Raw genomic sequence first — 24,539 nt, 5'->3', positions numbered from 1 at the left:
CAGGGATCGAACCCAGGCTCCCTGCATTGGGAGCACGAAGTCATAGCCCCTGGACCACCAGGAAGTCCCTATGTTCTCTCTGTCTCTTATAATGACACTTGTCACTGGACTGAGGATAAGCTAAGATACAGTCCATGGGGTCGCAGAGAGGCAGACATGACTTAGCAACTGAACAACAGCCACAGCTTAACTACAATTTGCAAAGACTCTTTATCCAAACCAAGCCACATATGCACAGGTTCCTGGGGTTAGTACCTGGACAGACCTGTGAGCGGCCACCATGCCACCCACTGGGCCCGATCACCAGAGGATCCCCTGTGGAAGCAGTGTAAAGTTTTTATTAGAAAACTTACTGTCGAGCAATAATTGCTGAGGTTGTACGTACACTCCCTGTTTGTGTCTTAGTTTCTTAGATCTCCTTAGCTGCCCTTAGTCACCTGGTCTTTTTCTTTTTTTTTATTTGGCTGTGCTGGGTTTTAGTTGCAGCATGTGGGGTCTGGGATCCTTAATTGTGACATGTAAACTCTTAGTTGTGGCATGTGGGATCTAGTTCCCTGACCAGGGATCGAACCCCAGGCCCCATGCATTGGGAGCACGGAATCTTAGCCACTGGACCACCAGAGAAGTCCCAGACACACAGTCCTGATTTGAAATTGGCAGCTGGCCAGCACTGCAGCTCACCTCACCTGCCCTGCTTGGGCTCTGGCGGTTCACACCAGGGAGGGTTGGGTGAGGCGCCCTGTGCGCTTGTTCACATGGGGCTGCTAACTGCTTGTGCCGAAGGAGGGAACCTGCCAGAGACGGGAGCTGCATTTCCGTAGGGAATGTTCCCCCAAATCACAACTTGTACCTCCCATTCTGATGGGCCAGGGCGATCTATCAAGATCAGTAGAAAAATGTTGATTTTTTTGAAAACTGTATTCAAAAAAATTTTATTGAACCTGAGTCATTTGCTGAACATTCCACAGAATCCTAGAAAAGTCTGACAAGCTGTTTTCTTCCAGAAGTTTATAAAAGAGGACACAGCAGATAAATCTGTGCTGTTGATGAGGGCTGGAGATAACAAGGAGGAATGATCAGGGAGTTGATGGTTCTCGTCCTGTGTGGCTGGCCCAGGGCTTCTCAGACCATTGAGTGTGGGTTCACGTAGAATCTAGGCCCCATCCCAGATCCCCTTACCATAATCTCAGGAGTGGTTATTGTACACACCAGTGACTGAAAAACTGCTATCTATGTTGAAGGTGAGGATGGAGTACAAGGGTACCCCCCCTCTCAGATGTTCTGAGAGTGAAAGGGAGCCCTTTCCTAGGATTCCTGGACTCATGGCTCCTCCCCTTCTGAGCACTGATGGGCTCCCCTGAACCCTACAAGGCCACACTCGCTGCCTGTCTGCACCCCCTCAAGGATAAGCAGACAGCACTGAGCGCTGCAGAGCCTGGGGGCCATGAAAATACTGACGACCACAGGGAGCTCAGAGAGTCCCTGAGAATAGCAGTGGTCACGTCAAATATATCCTTTACTCATAATTCTGGTGAAGAACAGCACCCTTTTATGTTTCTCCTTCAGTAGCAGGGCAAGATTAATGACTTGCCAACTTCTGTGTGCTTGGTGATGTCTAAATTTTTAAAAATCATCCGTACTATGCCAAATGAGTCTTAATTAAATAAGTCTTAATTAATAATTCTTAATTCAGAATTAAGAATGGGAAAGACTAGAGATCTCTTCAAGAAAATTAGAGATACCAAGGGAACATTTCATACGAAGATGGGCTCAGTAAAGGACAGAAATGGTATGGACCTAACAGAAGCAGAAGATATTAAAAAGAGGTGGCAGGAATACACAGAAGAACTATACAAAAAGATCTTCATGACCAAGATAATCACGATGGTGTGATCACTCACATAGAGCCAGACATCCTGGAATGTGAAGTCAAGTGGGCCTTAGAAAGCATCACTACCAACAAAGCTAGTGGAGGTGACGGAATTCCAGTAGAGCTATTTCAAATCCTGAAAGATGATGCTGTGAAAGTGCTGCTCTCAATATGCCAGCAAATTTGGAAAACTCAGCAGTGGCCACAGGACTGGAAAAGCTCAGTTTTCATTCCAGTCCCAAAGAAAAGCAATGCCAAAGAATGCTCAAACGACCGCACAGTTGCACTCATCTCACACGCTAGCAAAATAATGCTCAAAATTCTCCAAGCCAGGCTTCAGCAATACGTGAACCGTGAACTTCCAGATGTTCAAGCTGGTTTTAGAAAAGGCAAAGGAACAAGAGATTAAATTGCCAACATCTGCTGGATCATCGAAAAGGCAAGAGAGTTCCAGAAAAGCATCTATTTCTGCTTTATTGACTATGCCAAAGCCTTTGACTGTGTGGATCACAATAAACTGTGGAAAATTCTGAAAGAGATGGGAATACCAGACCACCTGACCTGCCTCTTGAGAAACCTATATGCAGGTCAGGAAGCAACAGTTAGAACTGGACATGGAACAACAGACTGGTTCCAAATAGGAAAAGGAGTACGTCAAGGCTGTATATTGTCGCCCTGCTTACTTAACTTATATGCAGAGTACATCATGGGAAACGCTGGGCTGGAAGAAGCACAAGCTGGAATCAAGATTGCCGGGAGAAATATCAATAACTTCAGATATGCAGATGACACCACCCTTATGGCAGAAAGTGAAGAGGAACTAAAAAGCCTCTTGATGAAAGTGAAGGTGGAGAGTGAAAAAGTTGGCTTAAAGCTCAACATTCAGAAAACAAAGATCATGGCATCTGGTCCCATCACTTCATGGGAAATAGATGGGGAAACAGGGGAGACAGTATCAGACTTAATTTTGGGGGGCTCCAAAATCACTGCAGATGGTGACTGCAGCCATGCAATTAAAAGACGCTTATTCCTTGGCAGGAAAGTTATGACCAATCTAGATAGCATATTGAAAAGCAGAGACATTACTTTGCCAACAAAGGTCCGTCTAGTCAAGGCTAAGGTTTTTCCAGTGGTCATGTATGGATGTGAGAATTGGAATGTGAAGAAAGCTGAGCGCTGAAGAATTGATGCTTTTGAACTTTGGTGTTGGAGAAGACTCTTGAGAGTCCCTTGGACTGCAAGGAGATCCAACCAGTCCATTCTGAAGGAGATCAGTCCTGGATGTTCTTTGGAAGGAATGATGCTAAAGCTGAAACTCAAGTACTTTGGCCACCTCATGTGAAGAGTTGACTCATTGGAAAAGACTCTGATGCTGGAGGTGATTGGGGGCAGGAGAAGAAGGGGACGAGAGAGGATGAGATGGCTGGATGGCATCACTGACTCGATGGACGTGAGTCTGAGTGAACTCTGGGAGTTGATGATGGACAGGGAGGCCTGGCGTGCTGCGATTCATGGAGTCGCAAAGAGTCTGAGCGACTGAACTGAACTGAATTCAGAATTATCCATACCATGCCACTTAATGCTTCCTAAAAAAAGTGCCCTAATTTTAAATATCCTCAATACCTTGGTTAAAGGGCTATAGGTATTTTTCAAAGAATCTCAGTTTTTTTGTTTTTATTTTGAAGTTTAAATTTATTGTTCAGTTACTTTTAACAGTCATAGGTGTGTCTTAAACTAGTTGGGCATGCGTCCTGCGCCAAGTCCCGTGCTGACTGCTTCACACGTCTGATTGCATTTATATAATCTTCCAAACCAACAATGGGGTGAATTCTGCTCACATTGCATGTTATAGATGATGAAGCTGAGACTGAGAAAGGTTGAGGAACATGGTCAAGTGTTATTTGAGCCTGCTCGCTCTTTACCGCTAAGCTGTGCTGTCTTCTGGGAGAGCTGTTGATTTTCCAGTGAACTGTGTTTGAAAGTTTAGAGTCTCTGACTGTATGAAATATTCAAAGTTACTTTATTTTTTTTTATTTTATTTTTAAACTTTACATAATTGTATTAGTTATGCCAAATATCAAAATGAATCCACCACAGGTATACATGTGTTCCCCATCCTGAACCCTCCTCCCTCCTCCCTCCCCATACCATCCCTCTGGGTCGTCCCAGTGCACTAGCCCCAAGCATCCAGTATTGTGCATCGAACCTGGACTGGCATCTCGTTTCATACATGATATTTTACGTGTTTCAATGCCATTCTCCCAAATCTTCCGTGGAGATTCCTCAAAGTTACTTTATGGTCTGATGCTGTTGTTATTCGGTCACTAAGCCATGTCAATGTCAGACTCTTTGAGACCGCATGGACTGCAGCACGCCAGGCTTCCCTGTCCTTCCCCATCTCCCGAAGCTTTCTCAAACTCATGTCCATTGAGTCGATGATGCCATCCAACCATCTCATCCTCTGTCATCCCCTTCTCCTCCTGCCCTCAGTCTTTGCCAGCATCAGGGGCTTTTTCAGTGAGTTGGCTCTTCACATCAGGTGGCCAAAGTATTGGAGCTTCAGCTTCAGCATCAGTCCTTCCAATGAATATTCAGGATTGATTTCCTTTAGGATTGACTGGTTTAATTTCCTTGCTGTCTGAGGGACTCTCAAGAGTCTTCTGAGAGAATCACCATGGTTTGAAAGCATCAGTTCTGGCACTCAACCTTCTTTATGGTCCAACTCTCACATCTGTACATAACTGCTGGAAAAAGCGTAGCTTTGACTAGATGAACCTTTGCTGGCAAAGTGAAGTCTCTGCTTTTTAATATGCTGTCTAGGTTTGTCATAGCTTTTCTTGAAATTGAAGTGACAGCAACAATTTTTAAGCATAGGCTCAGTTTTCGGGGGGGATGCCTGTTGTCAATGCTAATTTCTCACTTTCCATACTTTCTTATTCCCCCACGTTCATTTAGTTTTCCAGAGTTCTCTTAGCTGGCTAAAGCAGGAGTCCTGGCCCCACCCCCAGAGAGACTGAGAGTGTGGCCCTGGCCCTGGGAATCTGCATCTTTATTACACCCCTCTGTGCTTCTGCAGCCAGAGTCTGCGCCATGAAACTCACTACCACGTGTGCAGACCTCCAGGTGAATGGGCCTCTGCATGGGAAGTGGGTGCAACTTGCCAAGGGGCAGGGCCCAGTCCCCCAGAGACAGGACAGAAGCTGGGGCGCCTGCAGCTGACCCTGTCTTACTCAGTCAAAACCAAAACCAGGAAAGGAAGGGCTGTAGTTTCCAAGTTTTTTTTTCTTTTTTTCAAATTTGTCTTCGCTCTGGGTTTTTGTTTTATCTTGTGAGTATTTATTTGTTTGGCTGTGCCGGCTATTAGTTGCAGTATGCAGGATCTTTAGTTGCGGCACATGGGATCTAGTTCCCTGACCAGAGATCGAACCCAGGCCCTCTGCATTGGGAGTGCCGAGTCTTAGCCACTGAAGCACCAGGGAAGTCCCTGGGGGTGCTTTCTACTCACATTTCCATCCGTTATTTGTGCTCTGCCTCACCCTGTGGTTGAAAAGTCAGTTGGAACTAACTTAAAATCCATGTTCTGTGAAAACACAACCAAATGAGCAGGGGGAAGATCCCCAACCCCCAAAGATTCCAAGTCCTTTTTCTTTTTCAGTTTGTTTCTGGGATTCCTTTTTCTGATTACAAATGAAGTACGTACTTATTACTGAAAAGCCAAAAGTAAACACAGCGTAAACAGCCACCGTAATAATTCTGTCCGCCCAGCGACAACCACCGCTCCCTCTGTTCTCCTTCCATTTATCTCTGTGTCTTATCTTTCCTTTGTCAGTTGCAATTGAGTTCAACTGCAAAGAGCCAGGAATCCAGCCTTACCAGACCCAAGGCTCATCTTTTGCCTTCCTTCACCCAGACTATCAGGAAGAAGGGAGCATCCAGGTTTTGTGGGCCCTCCAGTCACAGGGTTGTGGAGGCCTTCTGTAAAACAACAGAATATAAAGTTTAGGTATTAAAGCGAGTGTCCAGAGTGAGAATTAGAGAAATAAATCACAAATTCAAATTTTAAGAACTGATGAATCGATAATCAACAAGGACTTACCATATGGCACAGGGAACTAGACTCAGTATCTTATAATAATCTCTAATGGAAAAGAATCTAAAAAGGAATAGATATACGTATAACTGAATCCCTTTACTGTGTACCTGAAAATAACACAACATTGTAAATCAGCTGTAGTTCATTTTTTTTAAGTAGGTAAAGGAGAAAAAAAATGACAGGTACCAACATCAGAAAAATGTTTTATTAACTAGTGGCTTGCCACATGCTGTTGAGGTAATCCGCATGGGTTGGAAAAGAATTTCCAGACACAGAGCATTTCAGAAGGGAGTGATTTTATTAAGAACAAAGAGCAGAGATAATGTGGGCACTGCGAGCACAGTGGACCAACCTCCTGACAGACCAGGGAGAGTTGACAGTTTTCGAGGGTTAGTAGTCAACTTTTATAGCCTCAAAACAAAGAAAATTCCTGCTGGAAGGTTGGCATTAGGTGATCGGTTAGGGCACTGTAGGGTGACTACCGGGGTGGGCATCTTTGCCTAATTTGGGGTCAGGAAGCCTGCTGGTGAAGGAAGCCCCCTCCAGGGCTTTTGGCGATGGTTACAGAGGGGCTCAGTCAGCTTCAGAGGGGACCTGGGTTCTGAGCTGCACTTCTGAGGCCTTTGTGTGAGGCCTTGCACCTGTGGCCTTGGGGCAGGACTCCACACATGCTTCATAGTTTTCTTTCTGGGTATTTTTTGTTTTATACTCTTTGATTGCTTCTACATATGTGAGGAGTTTGTAATATCTTCTACAGTGAAAGAAAAGTTTTATTATTATTGAGAGATTAGAAATTTTTCTCTGGACTTCACATTTAGTTTTTGGTAATGCTGTGTAAATTTTTAGTATTTCTATTAAATTTGAGAAAACCTTCCTCAAACTTCTGAAAATGGAAGACTAGGGACATTTCAAGTTTCCTTGTGCACTGACTCTTCATAAATACTCTGATGACCTGGGGAATTCCTTGTAGTCGCTTCTACACCAGGACAGCTCACCATCGTTTGGCTAGGCACAGCAGCGACTGAGAATGATATTTCTCATTAAGCCCAAATTGTATGTCACCTGGGTTCAGTGTCCCCTTAGCTAAGTTCCAAATTGTCTTTGGCCGTTCTAACACCGTGTGGGGAGGTATAACAACAGAAGTTGGAGTAGAAAGAAACAGCACTCTTAAGTGACTGCAATTAAAACTTGCTACTTTTGCAAATTTTACAAAAACATGTGACTGTTTGAACACATTGCTAGGGTTCCAAAGCTCCATCTGAAGACTTCCATTTACTGCTTACTGGTCAGAGCTGGGTCCCCTGGCCCCTAGCTGCAAGGGGGTCTGGAAAGGTGTTTTTAAGTAGACGCATTTTTGGGCCAACAAAATCAGAGGGCTGTTGGTCAAGAAAGAGAGAATGAGTATTGAGTGGACAGCTAGCAGTGTCTCCTTCAGCTTCCAGGACTTTCTCTGTGTGTATAGATAGACAGATGTATTGTGTGCCTGTATTTTCTTACAAAAATGCATACTGTTTATAACATACCATAATTGCTTTAAGTGATTTCACCAATACTCAAAAACTAGTATTGGGAAATTTACCTAAATTGATATGTGTTGACCATCTTTTGCTACAGAACAAATTGTTGTTGTTATTCAGTCACTCAGTCATGTCCAACTCTTTGTGACCCCATGGATTGCAGCACACCAGGCTTCCTTCTCCTTCACTATCTCCTGGAGTTTGCTCAAACTCCTGTCCATTGAATCGGCAATACCATCCAACCATCTCATCCTCTGCTGCCCTTTTTTTGCCTTCAATCTTTCCCAGCATGAGGGTCTTTTCCAGTGAGTTGGCTCTTCAAATCAGGTGGCCAAAGTATTGGAGCTTCAGCATCAGCCCTTCCAGTGAATATTCAGAGTTGATTTCCTTTAGGATTGACAATAAATTACATTCAGCTAAATCACATGCTGCATTTTTTGGGGGTTTTTGTGTGTGTGTGTGTGTGTGGTTAAATATGCTCTTTTTGTTGTTGTTGTAGCAGAATGCTTTTTCAGACAGCATCTCCGTGTGTAACCCAGATGAATGCTGAGTTCTGTAATGGGGAGGGTGGTTGTTGGGAACCCTTTCCCTTCTCTCCCAGCAGCTCCTGAAGCATTTCTGTGGAACTCAGTATAGACAGATATGCTTTAAGACCTCTCCATCCCCAAAAGGCTCCTTTGCAGCCGAGGCACCCAGAGAGGGCCCTGGAGCTCCGCACAAGCACAGGGGGTTATGAGGTAAACAGGAAACAAGCCCTCTGGGCTCCTCTGAGACACCCAGCACCTAAGGCAGTCATTCTGGGCCCTCATACCAACCCTCTTCACCAGGGACCCTTCCTGAGGCCTTGTGATGACACCGGATTCTGCCCACAGACTGACCCAGTTTCCTCATCCAGTGCATGGGTGTGTGCATGCTAAGTCGCTTCAGTCATGTCTGACTCTTTTCAACTCTACAGACTGTAGCCCACAAGGCTCTCCTGTCCATGGGATTCTCCAGGCAAGAATACTGGAGTGGGTTGCCATGCCCTCCTCCAGGGGATCTTCCCAGCTCATGGCTGGAACTTGTATCTCTTATGTCTCCTGCATTGGCAGGCGGGGTCTTTACCAGTAGTGCCTTCTGGGAAGCCCCTTCCTCATCCACTGGAGAGGACAAATACCACCCATCTTAGGTGATTTCTTAGGCCTCTGGAGTTTTAGGGAGATGGTATGGTGGGGGGGTGGGGTTTCCAAAGGCTGAAACACAAGTATGTGCTGTATTCTCTCTCCTGAGGAAGGAGTTGGAAGGGTGACCTGGGAAGGACATTGGAGCAGGGAGGAGGCATGGGGTGCGCAACCCACACACTCGCCATCTCCCTTTTCCAGCGCTTAAGCCCTAGCCTCCCTCTCCTAGCTCCTGTGGAAGGACCCAGGCATAAGGGAGGGGGAAAGAGAAGGCCCAGGGGATCCTAAGGTACCACTGAATATTGGACTTAAGGAACCTGCCCTGACGATGGGGACAGCGGGTCAGAAGGGAGATGGGAGGAACAGCAGACAGAGGAGGGCAGTGTTAGTGATGGCGGGTAGGATAGCCTTCTTTTGCGTATTTCACAGGACAAGGGAGATGAAGCTGCACTAGTTCTTACTTGGGAAGCTTATGGCCCATCGTTTCCTCCACAAGAGCGGAGGCCTCCCATCTCCTCTCCCCTGCCTTTCTCCCCTCCCCCCTCCCCCACCCCTCACCACCCTGCCCTGCCCGCCCCTCCAGCTGCTGGCTGTCCCCACAGCACAGCTGAGACCTGGTGATTCCCTCCCACTAGAAACTGGCCCTTTTTTATTCTTCCTACCTCAAATATAAAAAAAATACAAAGAAAGCTGAGCACTAAAGAATTGATGCTTTTGAACTGTGGTGTTGGAGAAGACTCTTGAGAGTCCCTTGGACTGCAAGGAGATCCAACCAGTCCATCCTGAAGGAAATCAGTCCTGAAAATTCACTGGAAGGACTGATGTTGAAGGTGAAACTCCAATACTTTGGCCACCTCATGCGAAGAGCTGACTCATTGGAAAGGACCCTGATGCTAGGAAAGATTGAAGGCTGGAGGAGAAGGAGATGACAGAGGATGAGATGGTTGGATGGCATCTCCGACTCAATGGACATGAGTTTGAGTAAACTCTGGGAGCTGGTGACAGGCCGGGAGGCCTGATGTGCTGCAGTCCATTTGGTCGCAAAGAGTTGGACACCACTGAGCGATTGAACTGAACTGAACTGAACCTCAAATACAGATAAACCCAAATAACTTTCAAGTAAAAATCAAGAAATCAAAGATGTAACTCCCATTCATATATTTTCTGAGTTTTAAAAAATAATTATTTGTTTCTTCGCCCACGCTGGGTCTCAGTTGTAGCACATGGGATCTTAAGTTGCCGCATATGAGCTCCTAGTTGTGTCATGTAGGGTCTAGTTCCCTGACTGGGGATTGAACCCAGACCCCCTGCATTGGGAGCACAGAGTCTTAGCCACTGGACCACCAGGGAAATCCTTCTGATTTTTTTTTTTACATTTTATTTGTAAGTAATTATAGATTCACAGGAAGTTGAAACAGTAGTAGAGAAGTGCCAGACACCCTTCACCCAGCATCCCAGTGGCAACTGTAGCATGTAGGGGGTCGATGTCGGCACAGTCCACAGACTTCATTCAGATTTCACCAGAAAAGTGATTTCTTTTTTAAACAAATTTTCTTAATTACTAACATAGCTATGTTACAGAAAATAGAAGAAAATGGTTCTTGGTTCACTGTCCTGTGTGGCCACTATAAGCATTAGTGTTTTGTGTACTTTTAGCATAAATGGAAAGCATCATTTACGCACCGTGTTATAACCTGACTTACAATGTTTTAAATAAACATTTTTCTTCATAACTTAGTCTTTATCCTTGTAAATGGCCATATAATATTTCAAATGAATATGCCATATTTTCCTTCATTGCTACCCTATTACTAGACCGATTGTTGCAGTTTTACTGTACAGTGATTTTGTAACAAACAGCTTTATTTAACAACTTCCATATTTTGGAGTCCTCCTCTAGGGGCTTTCTTGGTGGCTCAGACAGTAAAGAATCTGCCTGCAATGCAGGAGACCCAGGTTCAATCCCTGGGTCCGGAAGCTCCCCTGGAGAAGGGAATGGCAACCCACTCCGGTATTCTTGCCTGGAGAATCCCATGGAGAGAGAACCCTGGCAGGCTACAGTCCGTGAGATCACAAAGAGTCAGACACGACTGAGCAACTAACACTCCAGAGTTTAACACCCAAGGGTATGAACATTTCAGTGACTCTTGATATAAAATGCCAGATTACTTTGCAAAAGCACTGTCTCTCATTTCCACGCCACTGCCATCTTAAACTGTTGCCAGAAGCAGATGGAGTCAGTTCTTTAATTGTCACTCATTTAATGATTTAAGAATGATGCGGGTTTTTGTAAAGTTGTAGTTTCTAGTTACTTGGAAAGTTGATGATTTTTTTCTTCTCTTGACTGGTGATACTCTTTATTTTGTGACTTGGCTGTTCAAAATCTTTGCCCTATTATCTGTATGGTGTTTTACTTAACTGATTTATAAGAATTCTTTATCTAATGAAAATCTTAACCTTTAATCTGTTAACTGTGCTGCAAGTATTTCTTCAGTGTTTTACCTGTTAATTTGGTTTATCATTCAAATACTGTATATATGGAAATGTTAACTTTTTATGAAACCAAATCTGTCTATCTTTTTTTTTCCTTCTCACTTTCAAAAGTCAGTATACTCCAGAGATGCAATAAGTTACTATATTCAACTCTTTTCTTCCACTTTTTCCATGGTTTGATTTTTTTTTAATTTATACTGCTAGATGGTATAATATGCAAGTTAAAGGGATTTTTCCTGACATTTTCTGTTTATCTGAATAATCTGTGTCATGACCCTTCCTTACTTATTTCAAAGTCTCTTATTCCTATAGATGAATGTATTAAATACAGTGAGTTAGAATGTGTGGTCTGCTCTCAGCCAGATGACCTCTCCAGCCCTGTTTCCTCTTTGCTTCCACCAGATCATGACCAACACGGGGAAGGCGAGGCGGAGGGGGACAGCTGGCGTGCAGTGGGGTGGCCCAGAGCCCCTGCGCCGGCCTGTCACCCCCGGCGGCCACAGGACCGGGTACCCAGCGTAAGTCCGGGCTAAAGGAGGCAGGGATTTATTTTTCCTAAGCTTTGTTTTGATGAACTGCAGTGAAAGATGTACGTATTTAAGAAGTCAAAATAAAATGTTCATACTATAAAGCATTTCTGTCTTTATTATTCATCTTTGGGGGATTTTTTGAAAGGACAGAGGTCAAGTCTCCCTCTTCCCCCCCATGTTTCTCAGGGTCTCCAAGGCACTTACAGCCTTTATCTAGGAGAAGCCTGGTGTTGGCCAGTGTTGATTCTGAAGGAAAGGACCAGAAAGGGGCAAGATGCCTACCCAGAGAGGGCTCTCAGTCTTTTCTGCAGCCTCTCACCGCAGTACCAGGCCCTTTGTTGGGAAGGAGTGTCACAGTTTAAAATGCCACCAGCCTTTTTTTCTAGATGATTTTTTAAAAGAACTATATGCAGTTTTGGCTGCCAAGCCTGTATTCATTCTTGATAGCCTTGCTCCAACCCTGTTTATATAAACAAATCTAGTCTGGTTACCCAAAGCCTCTGGTCTCCCTGAGAACCCGAGGACCAGACCCCTGTGGACTCTTGGGGAGCCTTAGGCCAGGCAGTCCAGCTTGGGCCTCTTCGGAGGTCTGGGTGACCTCTTCACCTTTCTAGAGAGAACACTGGAGATAAACAGGTGCACAAAAAGGGGGCTATGGAGAGCAGGCAAAAACCTACGTTTGTTCATGCAACAATTATTGGCCGTTCAGTTCAGTCGCTCAGTCCTGTCTGACTTTCGCAACCCCATGGACTGCAGCACGCCAAGACTCCTTGTCCATCACCAACTCCCGGAGTCCACCCAAACCCATGTCCATTGAGTCAGTGACGCCATCCAACCATCTCATCCTCTGTTGTCCCCTTCTCCTCCCACCTTCAATCTTTCCCAGCATCAGGGTCTTTTCCCGTGAGTCAGCTCTTCGCATGAGGTGGCCAAAGTATTGGAGTTTCAGCTTCAGCATCAGTCCTTCCAGTGAATGTTCAGGACTGATGTCCTTTAGGATGGACTGGTTGGATCTCCTTGCAGTCCAAGGGACTCTCAAGAGTCTTCTCCAACACCACAGTTCAAAAGCATCAATTCTTCAGCACTCAGCTTTCTTTATAGTCCAACTCTCACATCCATACATGACTACAGGACAAACCATAGCCTTGACTAGATGGACCTTTGTTGACAAAATAATGTCTCTGCTTTTTAATATGCTGTCTAGGTTGGTCATAACTTTCCTTCCAAGGAGTAAGCATCTTTTAATTTCATGGCTGCAATCACCATCTGCAGTGATTTTGGAGCCCAGAAAAATAAAGTCAAGCCACTGTTTCCACTGTTTCCCCATCTTTTTGCCATGAAGTGATGGGACTGGATGCCATGATCTTTGTTTTCTGAATGTTGAACTTTAAGCCAACTTTTTCACTCTCTTTGAATTATTGGCCCTAAAATATTTCAAATGAATATGATATATTTTGCTTCATTATCCCCTATAGCCGAGCAGTTTGCTTGTTTCCAGGTTTGCTTTATAGGCATTTGTAACAAACAACCAGGCACCAGGGCTACAGCAGCAGACAGAACGCAGAAGCACCTGCCCTGTTAGATCTGGGTGCATGAATGCTGAGGGACACCAGAGACCCTGCACCCAGACCCGGGGAGTTTGACTGCCCGTCCAGGACCTGACCTGTGAATATTTCAGGGCCCATGCTGTGGATCAGTGCTGAGATCTGTTTGATTTGACTTCACAACTAGTTACCATGTGCTTCATATTTCAGGGCTTTTATTTTTCATTATTAATGTCTAAACTAATATGCGTTTTTCTCTTTAACCTACAACCAATATTTTTTAACCTACAGAAAAGTTGAAAGAATTATTAACAATAAAGAGCTTCCAGCTGTTAGCATTCTGCAATAAATGTGCTCTCTTGCTTACTCACTCTCTTGGTCTCGTTCTGTGCATAAAATATAATTTACACACATACACATTTTCTTTTTGCTGAGTTGAAAGCAGGTGGCATAGTTTCAGCCCACATCTCCAAAGAATAAGAATATCCTTTTATTTAACCACATGAAAGTGAATGTCAATCAGTCGTGTCTGACTCTTGGTGACCCCATGGACTATACAGTCCATGGAATTCTCCAGGCTGGAATATTGGAGTGGATAGCCATTCCCTTCTCCAGGAGATCTTCCCAACTCATGAATCAAACCAGGGTCTCCTGCATTGCAGGTGGATTCTTTACCAGCTGAGATACCAGGGAAGCCCATAATTTTTAACCATATAGTCACACCCTAAAAAGTTAACATTAATTTAAAAATATGAGCATATAAATATTCCCTAATTGTCCCCCAAATATCATTTATATCTAAGAAGTTTTGTACTCGACCTTTTGATTTAGACCATAGCCAAGTATCAACTATGAGTAGATCCAGTTTATAAATATAATATCTTTTTGAATGGAAGAAGTAAGAGGAACTAATAAAATTCATCTTGTTTGAAATGGGAAAGAGGACACTGAATTATCATTTAAAAAAATTTTTTTAAGTTACTAAAACCCTGGCTTTACAGAGAGGCAACAATAACCTATGCATATTTAATCAGGAAGGAGGGCAAAGATAATCTAATAAATACAAGATCCAACCAATGGGCACAGTGAATTGGGTCAAATGTTCTACCTTATAGAGAGGAAAAAGAGGACATTCTTCCCTGCCTGGGGAGCACACATGGTGTTCCCCTGACTTGTCGAAGTGTTCCCTGCAAGGAATGAGAGCCCTTCATTTTCCTGAAATTCCCCGACCAGGAGTCGAACCTGTACCCCCTGCATTGGAAGGGTGGAGTCCTAACCACTGGACCACCAGGGGAGTCCCTGAACCTTCTGATTCTAACGAAGCCATTGCCCCATAACCAACTCCATCCGTTAGGCCAATTTAACGAACATTTATAACACTTCTGTGTGCCAATTGCCCAGTTCAGTTCAGTTGCTTAGTTGTGTCTTGACTCTTTTCAACCCCATGGACTGCAGTACACCCGGCTTCCCTGTCCATCACCAACTCCCAGAGCTTACTCAAACTCATGTCCATTGAGTCGGTGATGCCATCCAACCATCCCATCCTCTGTCATCCCCTTCTCTTCCCACCTTCAATTTTTCCCAGCATCAGGGTCTTTTCAAATGAGTCAGTTCTTCACATCAAGTGGCCAAGGTATTAAGAGTTTCAGCTTCAGCATCAGTCCTTTCAATGAATATTCAGGACTGATTTCCTTTAGGAAAGTTGCTAGAGGTGCAAAAATAAACAATGTGGTCCCTGCCCTCAGGAGCACACAGAGCAAGCTACCTAGTAGGGAAGAGAGACAGTGCTCGTAATTCGTAATTTGGTAAGTAGGTGATGGCAGAGCATAGGGGTTCCCCTCAGGCAGGCAGCACAAGGCTAAGACTCAGGATCTTCAGATCGCCTCTTTAAAAAGATTACATGAGTCTCCATTTCCAACCAGTGTCCTCTGATAACCTAGTGATGCCAGATGTGTAGATAAAGCAAGAGTCTTAGTGACAATATGCATTACACGCATTCCAGACACTAGTACTTTAGCAGTCAGTAATCCCATTCCTAGGGTTTTACACTGAGATAATCAGATACATACGTGCACACAACAGGAGTTACTGTTTTACTAAATGCCCAAAAAAGGAGGCTGGTTAAATTATTATCCACACAAAATGTATTGAGAATAACATTTTAGAAGAATATTTAATAAATGGGAAGAGCCTCACAAGACGCTACTAAGTGAAAAAGCAAATTATGAAACTGTGGATCTAACCTGCTGGCCAAATATAGCAATCCTAAGTTTTGAGTTTGGTTTTTTGTTTGTTTGGTTTTTTTTTTAGGAATATATTTGCTCTTTTAAAAGAAGATACCAAAATAAAAGAAGATATCAAATGTTAATAGGAGTCATGTCTAGGTATTGGGAGGACAGGGCAATCTGTTTTCTATGTTTTCCTGATTTCTCGTGATAAATGCTGGTTTTAAAATCAAGAAAAGAAAGGTTGAAAATAACAACTACAGTCGCCCCTGTGCAATGCAGGACTCTCCATCACCCTGCATCTGACGGTGCCTCCCAACCCCCTCCCCAAGGCCTGTCCCCAGGCTCCGTGTCTCCTGGGCTCCCTTCCCTTCTGGCCCTCTGGCTACTTCCCTGGGCCATCCTCCTTTCTTTGAAGCCCACATGGTCTGGCAGTGACTTCCTCAAGTTAACGCTGCCACAGTCACACCCATGACCTCCTAGACCCTACTGACCACCCTCCTGGGAGCTTTCGAACTTCTGCCCTGTGGCCGCTGTGTGCTGGTCCCCCAGTTCTCCGCCCTCTTCCTCCTAAAACACTGCTGTGCAGGCCCCGTCCTGTGTTGAGGTCCCCATCCCATCCTGCTGGTCCTCTGGTTTCCATTACACGCTGCTCACACCCAAATCTCCCACTCCAGCCCACTCTTGCCCCCAGAGCTACGTGTGTCCCCACATCACCCCCAGATCAGTACCTCTCAGGTGAACACCCCTGTCTTCTGAGCCCCCTGCTTCAGAGAACGGAGTTAATACTCCCAGACACAGAGCCAGGATCCCACCCCAGGGTGCCCAGCCACCCCTTCTCCTGGCTCTGGCACCTCCTCTCTGCCCTCCTGAGCCAGCTCCTTCTCCCCAGCCTGGGCAGAGCCTCCAAACCATTCTGCCTGCCACAGTCCGCCCTCCAGGACCATAGACACAGTGATCCTTCTAGCACATCATCATGGAATCTCATTTCTGCGTCTTCTATTTCCTTTAGGGTGTGCATGCCCAGTCGCTCTGTCATATCTGACTCTTTGTGACTCCATGGACTGTAGCCCACCAGGCTCCTCTGTCCATGGGATTTCCCAGGAAAGAATACTAGAGCAGGTAGCCATTTCCTCCTCCAGGGAATCTTCCTGACCCAAGGATCGAACCTCTGGTTCCTGAATTCCCAGGCAGATTCTTTACCTCTGAACTATTTGGGAACCCCTCTTTCAAGACCAAACTATTCAAACCCTGGCCGATCAGGTCCTTCTTAATTGACACCCTCCCATCTCCACCCTCAGAGTCACATGCTCCCCAGGACACTATGTACCCTCTGGCCTGCATTTTTCAGGTGCCCTAAATCTCTCTGTAACAAAGCAGTATAAATATATGCTTTCTTTTTGCCTCCTCTTGCTTCATCTTACTTGTTCATGGTGCTACCTCTGCTGGGAAATGTTCCCTCTTCGGCCCCCTGGCAAACCCCAGCCCAGAGATCAGAACTGACTGAGTCACACACACACACACACCAATACACACATACACTCATACATACACTACATATACACACACACACACACATACATATACACAGGTACATACACACACACATATACTCACACACACACATATACATAGAAATACATACACATTCACACACACAAGCTTTTCTGCCCTGCAGGGCAGTTAGGTGTCTGCTTATCTTTGCTGCTGGAACTGACATTCAAGAACAGCTGTTTCATGGGGTACCACTCTGGGCAGAGTGGGGACAGGCCTGCCATGGTATGTCCCCACCAAGCCCTTGCTGAGAGCAGGTGGCTCGTGTCTCCTCGTAGATGGAATGCGAGTACCGAGCTGCTGTGTGCACGCTGCAGAACCCTCCCGGGATCTGCTGTGAAGGTATCCTGCCTCTCTCTGATGTGCTTGCCCAGGCCACCACCTCTTGCAGGTGCCCAGCGCACGTCTGCTGGGTGGACCAGTCTCCACCAACCCAGGTGGCAGCGTTAGACATGACACACACCATTATAGTGTTCCAGAGAACAAGTTCTTCCCCACTCCTGTGCCTAGTAACTCTTGTTGTCAGGGCTATGACACATCCCATCTTTTCTGACTGATTTCATCCCTGCACTAATCTGCTTCATCCTTGGAGGAAAGCCCAGAAGATTAATACTTTAATTAAATTGTTTGGTTGAAATGTTATGTCCTCGTATCACCCAAAGTCAATAGATCCAACTCTGTGTTAGAAAAATAATAGCCATGTTTAAAATGTGTAAGCGCTCACATGAGTGAGGCAAGGGGCACTTCCTATTTCTTAAAGACATCCAATATCTGCTAATACTAGCTTAACATAAGGCATTCAGGTGCTTCCACTTCCTGTATTTGTTTGTGATGCTACACAGTAGTCGGCAGTCAGATATCTCCTCTCTGTATTGATTGCTGCTTTTCATTTTTTCCTCCAGGCTGGACGATCATCTCAGTTCTCCCCAGATGGCCCAGCATGCCAGAAATGGCTGCCTCCTGTCCCTGCCAAACACCCACACTCCAGTCTGCAGGGGGGGCAAACCTGCTGCTCCCGAGCCTTGCCCTTCCTTTTCATGTAAGAAAACTGGCAGCATGTGGGGGGGCAGCTCCAGAACTGGGGACAGCTCTGGGACTGGGGGCAGCTCTGGGCCTGCTGATGCCCAGGATTTTATGAAACTGCAGCAGTTCCAAACCCTGGAAGGCCTCAGCCTCACACCTGCTCTTGAAAAGCCCTCTGATCTCAACCATTACCCCCTGTCACAGAGGTTCACAGGCATGTGATCCCACAGCCAGACCTGACCATGGGCTTTTCCTCCAGACTCCCTTCTCTCAGAGCACTGTGTCCAGTGCTCCCCTCTGCAAGCTATTTGAGCAAGATTTCTGACTGGGGAAGCCACGTTTAAATGTGAGACTTTGAAGTAGAACTCTCCGAACAATGTAGATCCTTGACCAAAACTCTGGTGACCCAGCTCTATCGCTGAGGTGGTCAGCCACACGGTAGAAGGCTGAACAGAGTTAGAAATGTGCAGCCAGGAGCAAAAGCTAGTGTGGGATCCAAACACATTTTTTAAAATAATTGTATTCATTTATTTTTGGCTGTGCTGGGTTTTCCTCTAGTTGCGGCGAGTAGAGGCTGCTCTCAGTGGCAGTGCGCGGGCTTCTCACTGGAGCGGCTCCTCTGGTTGCAGAGCACGGACTCAAGTGCTGGCAGTTTCAGCAGATGCAGCACACGGGCTCAGCAGTTGCGGCTCCCCAGCTCTAGTGTGCTTAGTCGAGCAGTTGTGTCCGACTCTCTGAGACCCCAAGTAGCCTGCCAGGCTCTTCTGTCCGTGAGGATTCTCCAGACAAGAATACTGGGTTGGGTTGCCATGCCCTCCTCTAAGGGATCTTCCCAACCCAGGGATCGAACCCAGGTCTCCTGCAGGCGGATCCCTTACCATCTGAGCCACCAGGGCTCACCAGAGCACAGGCTTAATAGTTGTGGTGCACGGGCTTAAATTCTCAGGCGTCATGTGGGATCTTCCCGGATCAGAGGTCGAACCCGTGTCTTCTGCATTGGCAGGTGGATTCTTTACCACTGAGCCACCAGGGAAGCTCTCCAGAGAGCTTCTAGTTGAGCTCACTAGAGACTGATGGGGAATAAAAGTATTTTTTATATGCTAGAAAAAAATATATATATGCTTTGAATTAGAAATGTACAAAGTTGTTTTTTTTTTTTTAATTTTCAAGAGGAAATTAAAAGGATATGAACAGATCAGATAAGACTCCAATTTCTCCATTCAAAAAGGAAAAACAACAAGAGGAGCAGGTCAGATTCCAGTATGAGAAACATCTGTGAGCTTTTCTAATCTGCTCTGAATTGGATTCAAATGCGTCTGATCCCTGATTCAGCGCAGTAGACCTGTCACAGAGTCGGAAGAAAGCCAGGCTGTTTGGTTACCCTGGGAAAGGGTCTCTTGATTACAGCAGTTTTAGAGGGTTGCTTTTTTATGCCAGCTTTGATCATTTGTTATTTTACATGTGTTTTGCTAGAGCTCCAAACATTAATATGCCTTCTTTAAAAGATGGTTAGCTCAGTCGTTTACCTAGAGATTTCTGCTGCCAGGGTGGAGGTTTTAGGTGGTCTACTGATTTTTGCCAATTTGACCTACTGTTGTTGAGTTAAAAATGATTTCAAACTCTATAGGGCTGGCCTTCCCAGGTGGTGCAGAGGTAAAGAACCTGCCCGCCAATGCAGGAGACTCAGGAGACGTAGGTTCAATCCCTGGATCAGGAAGATGCCCTGGAATAGGAAATGGAATAGGAAATAATCGCTCCAGTGTTCTTGCCTGGAAAATCCCATGGACAGAGGAGCCTGGCAGGCTACAGTCCATGGGGTCTCTAAGAGTTGGGCACGACTGAACACAGCACCACTCTTCCAAAGAGTTGCATTTAGGCTAATTTATTTATCAGTAACATCCTTGTTTTACCCAAATTGCCACCAAGGTGACCCTCTGTCTTGCATTGATTCTAAGTGTGGCCTTATCTTTTAGGAAGATTTGGCGTGGTATTACCTGTAGGGTAGAGTCACTGGAGGTTGTCAAGGGTGGAGGAAGCTGAGTGGTGGCTGATGTTGCTGGTGATGTAGACGTTATTATTTTCAAGAACAATTACTTTTGACCCTGGCAAATTCTGGTTCCTTGCTTGAAAACGGTGGGCACCCACCAGGGCACTCATGCCTGGGATCACCAGCCCTTCCCAGTGCTTCTCCCTGGGGAGGCAGCAGCTACTCACCTGCCCTGCTAGATGGGCCACCTGGAGCCATGCTACCGCTGCACCCAGGAGCCTGCTCTGAGCACTGAGGCCATACTTTTCATCCCATCCTCTACCTACTCTCATTCACTCAGGCCTGGCTGGGAGCCCACCTGCTGCCCTCCTGCCTCAGTGGACTCCCCTACACTGACCCCCAGTCCATCCTCACTCCCCCTGCCACATACCAGATATTAATCACTTCCCCCACCCGCAGAGGCTTCCCAGGTATTGCTAGTGGTAAAGAACCTGCCTGCCAATGCAGGAGACCCAGGTTCGATCCCTGGGTCAGGAAGATCCCCTGGAGAAGGAAATGGCAACCCACTCCAGTATTCTTGCCTGGAAAATTCCATGGGCAGAGGAGCCTGGTGGGCTGCAGTCCACGGGGTCGCAAAGAATCAGACACACCTGAGCACACACCCACCCCCATGCCTTCTCTCTTCCTCAGGCCAGCACCCTTACTTAGTTCTCCTTCAAAACCCCTTTATAGGACAAATGTTCTCCCCTTGAAGAAGCCAAGGGTCCAGCTTATTGGCTTTCCCGGGGTCATTTATTTATTTAAAAATTTTTTTTTACTTTTTATTTTGTATTGGGATAGGCTCCCCAGGTGGCACACTGGTAAAGAATCAGCCCGCCACTGCAGGAGACACAGGAGATGCAGGTTCCATCCCTGAGTCAGGAAGATCCCCTGGAGGAGGAAATGGCAACCCACCCAAGCATTCTTACCTGGAAAATCCCATGGACAAGGGAGCCTGGTGGGCTACAGCCCATGAAGTCACAGAGAGCTTAGCAACTGAGCACGCATAGCCAATTAACGATGTTGTGATAGTTTCAGGGAAACGGCGAGGGGACTCAGCCATACATATACATGTGTCCATTCTCCCCCCAACTCCTCTCCCATCCAGGCTGCCACGTGACATTGAGCAGAGTCCCGTGTGCTATACAGTAAGTAGGTCCTTGTTGGTTATCCATTTTAGTTATATCAGTGTATACATGACCATCCCAAACTCCCTAACTATCCCTTCCCCCTGATCCTTCCCCACTCCTGGGGTCATTTAATGAGCATGGATTCCATTTCTGGTGTAGATTTCTATTCTTCCTTCCTTGCCCAGCACAACCACCACAGGCCCTCGCCTCCTCCGTGGACCAGTGTGAGCTTTCCATCTGGTCTGGCCACCACCTTCTCTTCCTCTTTTCACTCAACCTCCTTGAGGGGACGGGTGCAGACCGGCTTCAGCCAACATGCTCAAATGCTGTGTTGAGGCTAGTTCTGAGGCCGCATCTGGGCTCGGCCAACCAAGCACCTCGGTCGAGGAAAGAAGAGGACAGCAGCATGTGGCAGGACCCTCCTGATCCTTGCTGTCCCATTTCTTTCCTTCCCCAGTGAGAGCTGATCTGATTTCCTCTTGACCCTTCCACCCATCCAGTCCTGCCTCCTCCAGCCCTTTCTCCCCAGTCTCTGCACCTGCTCACCTTGTCCCCTCAGCCCGTTCTGGCCTCGCCAGGCCACCAACCCCCCAACAGGTCCCCTCACACATGACCTTCACCCCTGCTGGGAATTAATGCCCCACTCAAGACCCGTGGGGTCCCAGCACCCCAACCCAAACATCAGGTTTGTTCAGGACACCCCCCTTCATGGCTGTGCATTCCGTCAGCACTAAGGCAGGACTCGGAATGAGGAGGCCGTGGGATCCTTACATGGCTCCATCAGTTCTGTGAGGGGCCAGAAAATACATTATTTTTAAGCAAAGGACTCAGGCCCACAGAGCCAAAAGGAAATAGCTCCCAAGGGGAAAAAAAAAAAAAAAGAAAAGCCAAGAATGTGACTTAGAATCTTGTATGATTTTGGCCTGAGGAAAGTTATTCTCATTTCCTTCCCTATCCACCAAGGCTGGGATATCAAAATCGCATGTCCTGTCAGTGGACCCTGAGGGAAAATGCCAGCCCTGTTTGAAATGGATGAAGAGGTAGAGAAACAGTGGTTTATCCCAGGAAGCTTCAGGTGCACGCACGCAGCTGCCCTCCTCCTCCCAGCTCCCAGCTCTTTCAGTGGAGATATATTTTTTTTGGCGGGCGGGGGATGGCATCAGAGGATGGCATCGGGGGCCATAGAGGTTGCTCTGAAAGTCTGCCGTGTGGCCTAAGCAGAGGGAGCAGGGGAGGCTGGAGGGGTGGCTGAACCAAGAAGACCCAAGAAGTTCTCCCAAGAGCCCAGCTCAGTTCCTCCTCCCTCCTGCCAGGGGGCTTTGGCACCTATCCCCCACTGCCACCCACCCAGGAAAGCTCATGATCCTGGAGAGCTGCCTACCCCTGGGCGCCATCTTGGAACACCATTGACCCTCATGGGGTTTTCCATGTGCAGCCCAGCTCTTATGTGTGGTGCCACTCAACCATTATTTTATACACCCAAGTGTGGTCTCCTGAGCATTGTTATAAGCCCAGTCAGCAGAGAGCACAGACAAGCAGGCCAGTTATCCACTGAAGAGCAGCTCAGAGAAGGCTGAAATCCTAGTTCCAGTCACAGTTCTGGGTGGAGACTGTCCAGTGAATGAGTGAGAGAAAGTCACTCAGTCGTGTCCGACTCTTTGCAACCCCATGGACTATACAGTCCATGGAATTCTCCAGGCCAGAATACTGGAGTGGGTAGCCTTTCCCTTCTACAGGGGCTCTTCCCAACCCAGGGATCGAACCAGGGTCTCCTGCATTGCGGGCAGATTCTTTACCAACCGAGCTATCAGAGAAGCCCAGAGACTGTCCAGTGTGGACTGTAAATAAAGCCACCCATGGGTTCCGTACCAGAAACAGAGTCTTTGTTTGGGTCAAAAGAGAGTTATCTGGAAATCAAAGCTGTACCCCCGTGCCGTGGGTTTGAGGAAACCTGCAGGGAGGATTCTTTTTGTTTTTAAATCGAAGTATAGTTGATTTAAAATGCTGTGTTAATTTCTGCTCTTAGAGCAAAGTGATTCGGTTACACATGTATATGCATTCTTTTTTCCTATTCTTTTCCATTATGGTTTCTCACAGGATCTTGAATATAGTTCCCTATGCTGTATAGTTGGACCTTGGTGTTTATCCATCCTATATATAATAGTTTACATCTGCTAATCCCAAGTTCCCAGTCCACCCCTCCCTGATCCCTCTCCCCCTGTCAACCGCAAGTGTGTAGTCTATGTCTAGGAGCCTGTTTCAGTTTCATAGAATAGTTTGTTTGTGTCATATTTTAGATTCCACATGTCAAGTGATATCGTATGGTATTTCTTTTTCTCTTTCTGACTGACTTCACTCTGTGTGATAGTCTCTAGGTCCATCCACATCTCTGCAAATGGTCCAACTTCGTCCCTTTTTATGGCTGAGTAGTATTCCGTTGCATACATGTGCCACGTCTTTATCCATTCATCTGTTAGTGGACATTGATGTTTCTGTGTCTTGGCTATCGCAAATAATGTTTCTATCAACATAGCGGTGAATTTATCTTTTTGAATTATAGTTTTTTCTGCCTATATGCCCAGGAGTGGGGTTGCTGAATCATATGGCAACTCTGTTTTCAGTTTTTTGAGGAACCTCCATACTGTTTTCCATTGTGGTTGCACCAATCTGCATTCCCACCAACAGTGTAGGAGAACCTCCATACTGTTTTCCATTGTGGTTGCACCAATCTGCATTCCCACCAACAGTGTAGGAGAACCTCCATACTGTTTTCCATTGTGGTTGCACCAATCTGCATTCCCACCAACAGTGTAGGAGAACCTCCATACTGTTTTCCATTGTGGTTGCACCAATCTGCATTCCCACCAACAGTGTAGGAGAACCTCCATACTGTTTTCCATTGTGGTTGCACCAATCTGCATTCCCACCAACAGTGTGGGAGAACCTCCATACTGTTTTCCATTGTGGTTGCACCAATCTGCATTCCCACCAACAGTGTGGGAGAACCTCCATACTGTTTTCCATTGTGGTTGCACCAATCTGTATTCCCACCAACAGTGTAGGAGAACCTCCATACTGTTTTCCATTGTGGTTGCACCAATCTGCATTCCCACCAACAGTGTGGGAGAACCTCCATACTGTTTTCCATTGTGGTTGCACCAATCTGCATTCCCACCAACAGTGTGGGAGAACCTCCATACTGTTTTCCATTGTGGTTGCACCAATCTGCATTCCCACCAACAGTGTGGGAGAACCTCCATACTGTTTTCCATTGTGGTTGCACCAATCTGCATTCCCACCAACAGTGTGGGAGAACCTCCATACTGTTTTCCATTGTGGTTGCACCAATCTGCATTCCCACCAACAGTGTGGGA

General features: G+C 46.2%; 1 protein-coding gene and 1 non-coding gene across 20 annotated transcripts in view; one reads left to right on the top strand and one right to left on the bottom strand.

Annotated features, from left to right (window-relative positions):
• Positions 1-24,539, top strand: part of ARMC9 (armadillo repeat containing 9) — a 184,593-nt gene that overhangs the window by 143,233 nt on the left and 16,821 nt on the right. For 9 of the 19 annotated variants that reach the window (XR_015140392.1, XR_015140396.1, XM_086335639.1 and 6 more), the window contains 2 exons: positions 11,536-11,651; positions 17,889-18,025. The exons of 1 other annotated variant lie outside the window; for it this stretch is intronic. Coding sequence is in view for 15 of the 18 variants with exons in the window: in XM_086335639.1 (XP_086191765.1) it covers positions 11,536-11,651; positions 17,889-18,025 (253 nt within the window). In the remaining 3 variants the exon portion in view is untranslated. Of the gene's footprint in view, positions 1-10,529; positions 10,767-11,535; positions 11,765-17,888; positions 18,026-24,539 lie in introns of those variants that run through there. 9 more of the 19 variants (XM_086335654.1, XM_086335594.1, XM_086335658.1 and 6 more) reach the window with 3 other exon arrangements.
• On the bottom strand, positions 9,918-9,990 carry TRNAG-CCC (transfer RNA glycine (anticodon CCC)). The gene has a single exon. It is a non-coding gene; the product is annotated as a tRNA-Gly (tRNA).

The sequence above is a fragment of the Bos grunniens genome, chromosome 2 (genome assembly GCF_055505025.1).
Source record: "Bos grunniens cultivar Pamir isolate PY7600 chromosome 2, Bosgru_T2T1.0, whole genome shotgun sequence".
Lineage (NCBI taxonomy): Eukaryota > Metazoa > Chordata > Mammalia > Artiodactyla > Bovidae > Bos > Bos grunniens.
The sequence above is the reverse complement of the archived record's forward strand: the minus strand, read 5'-3'. Positions and strand labels throughout refer to the sequence as shown.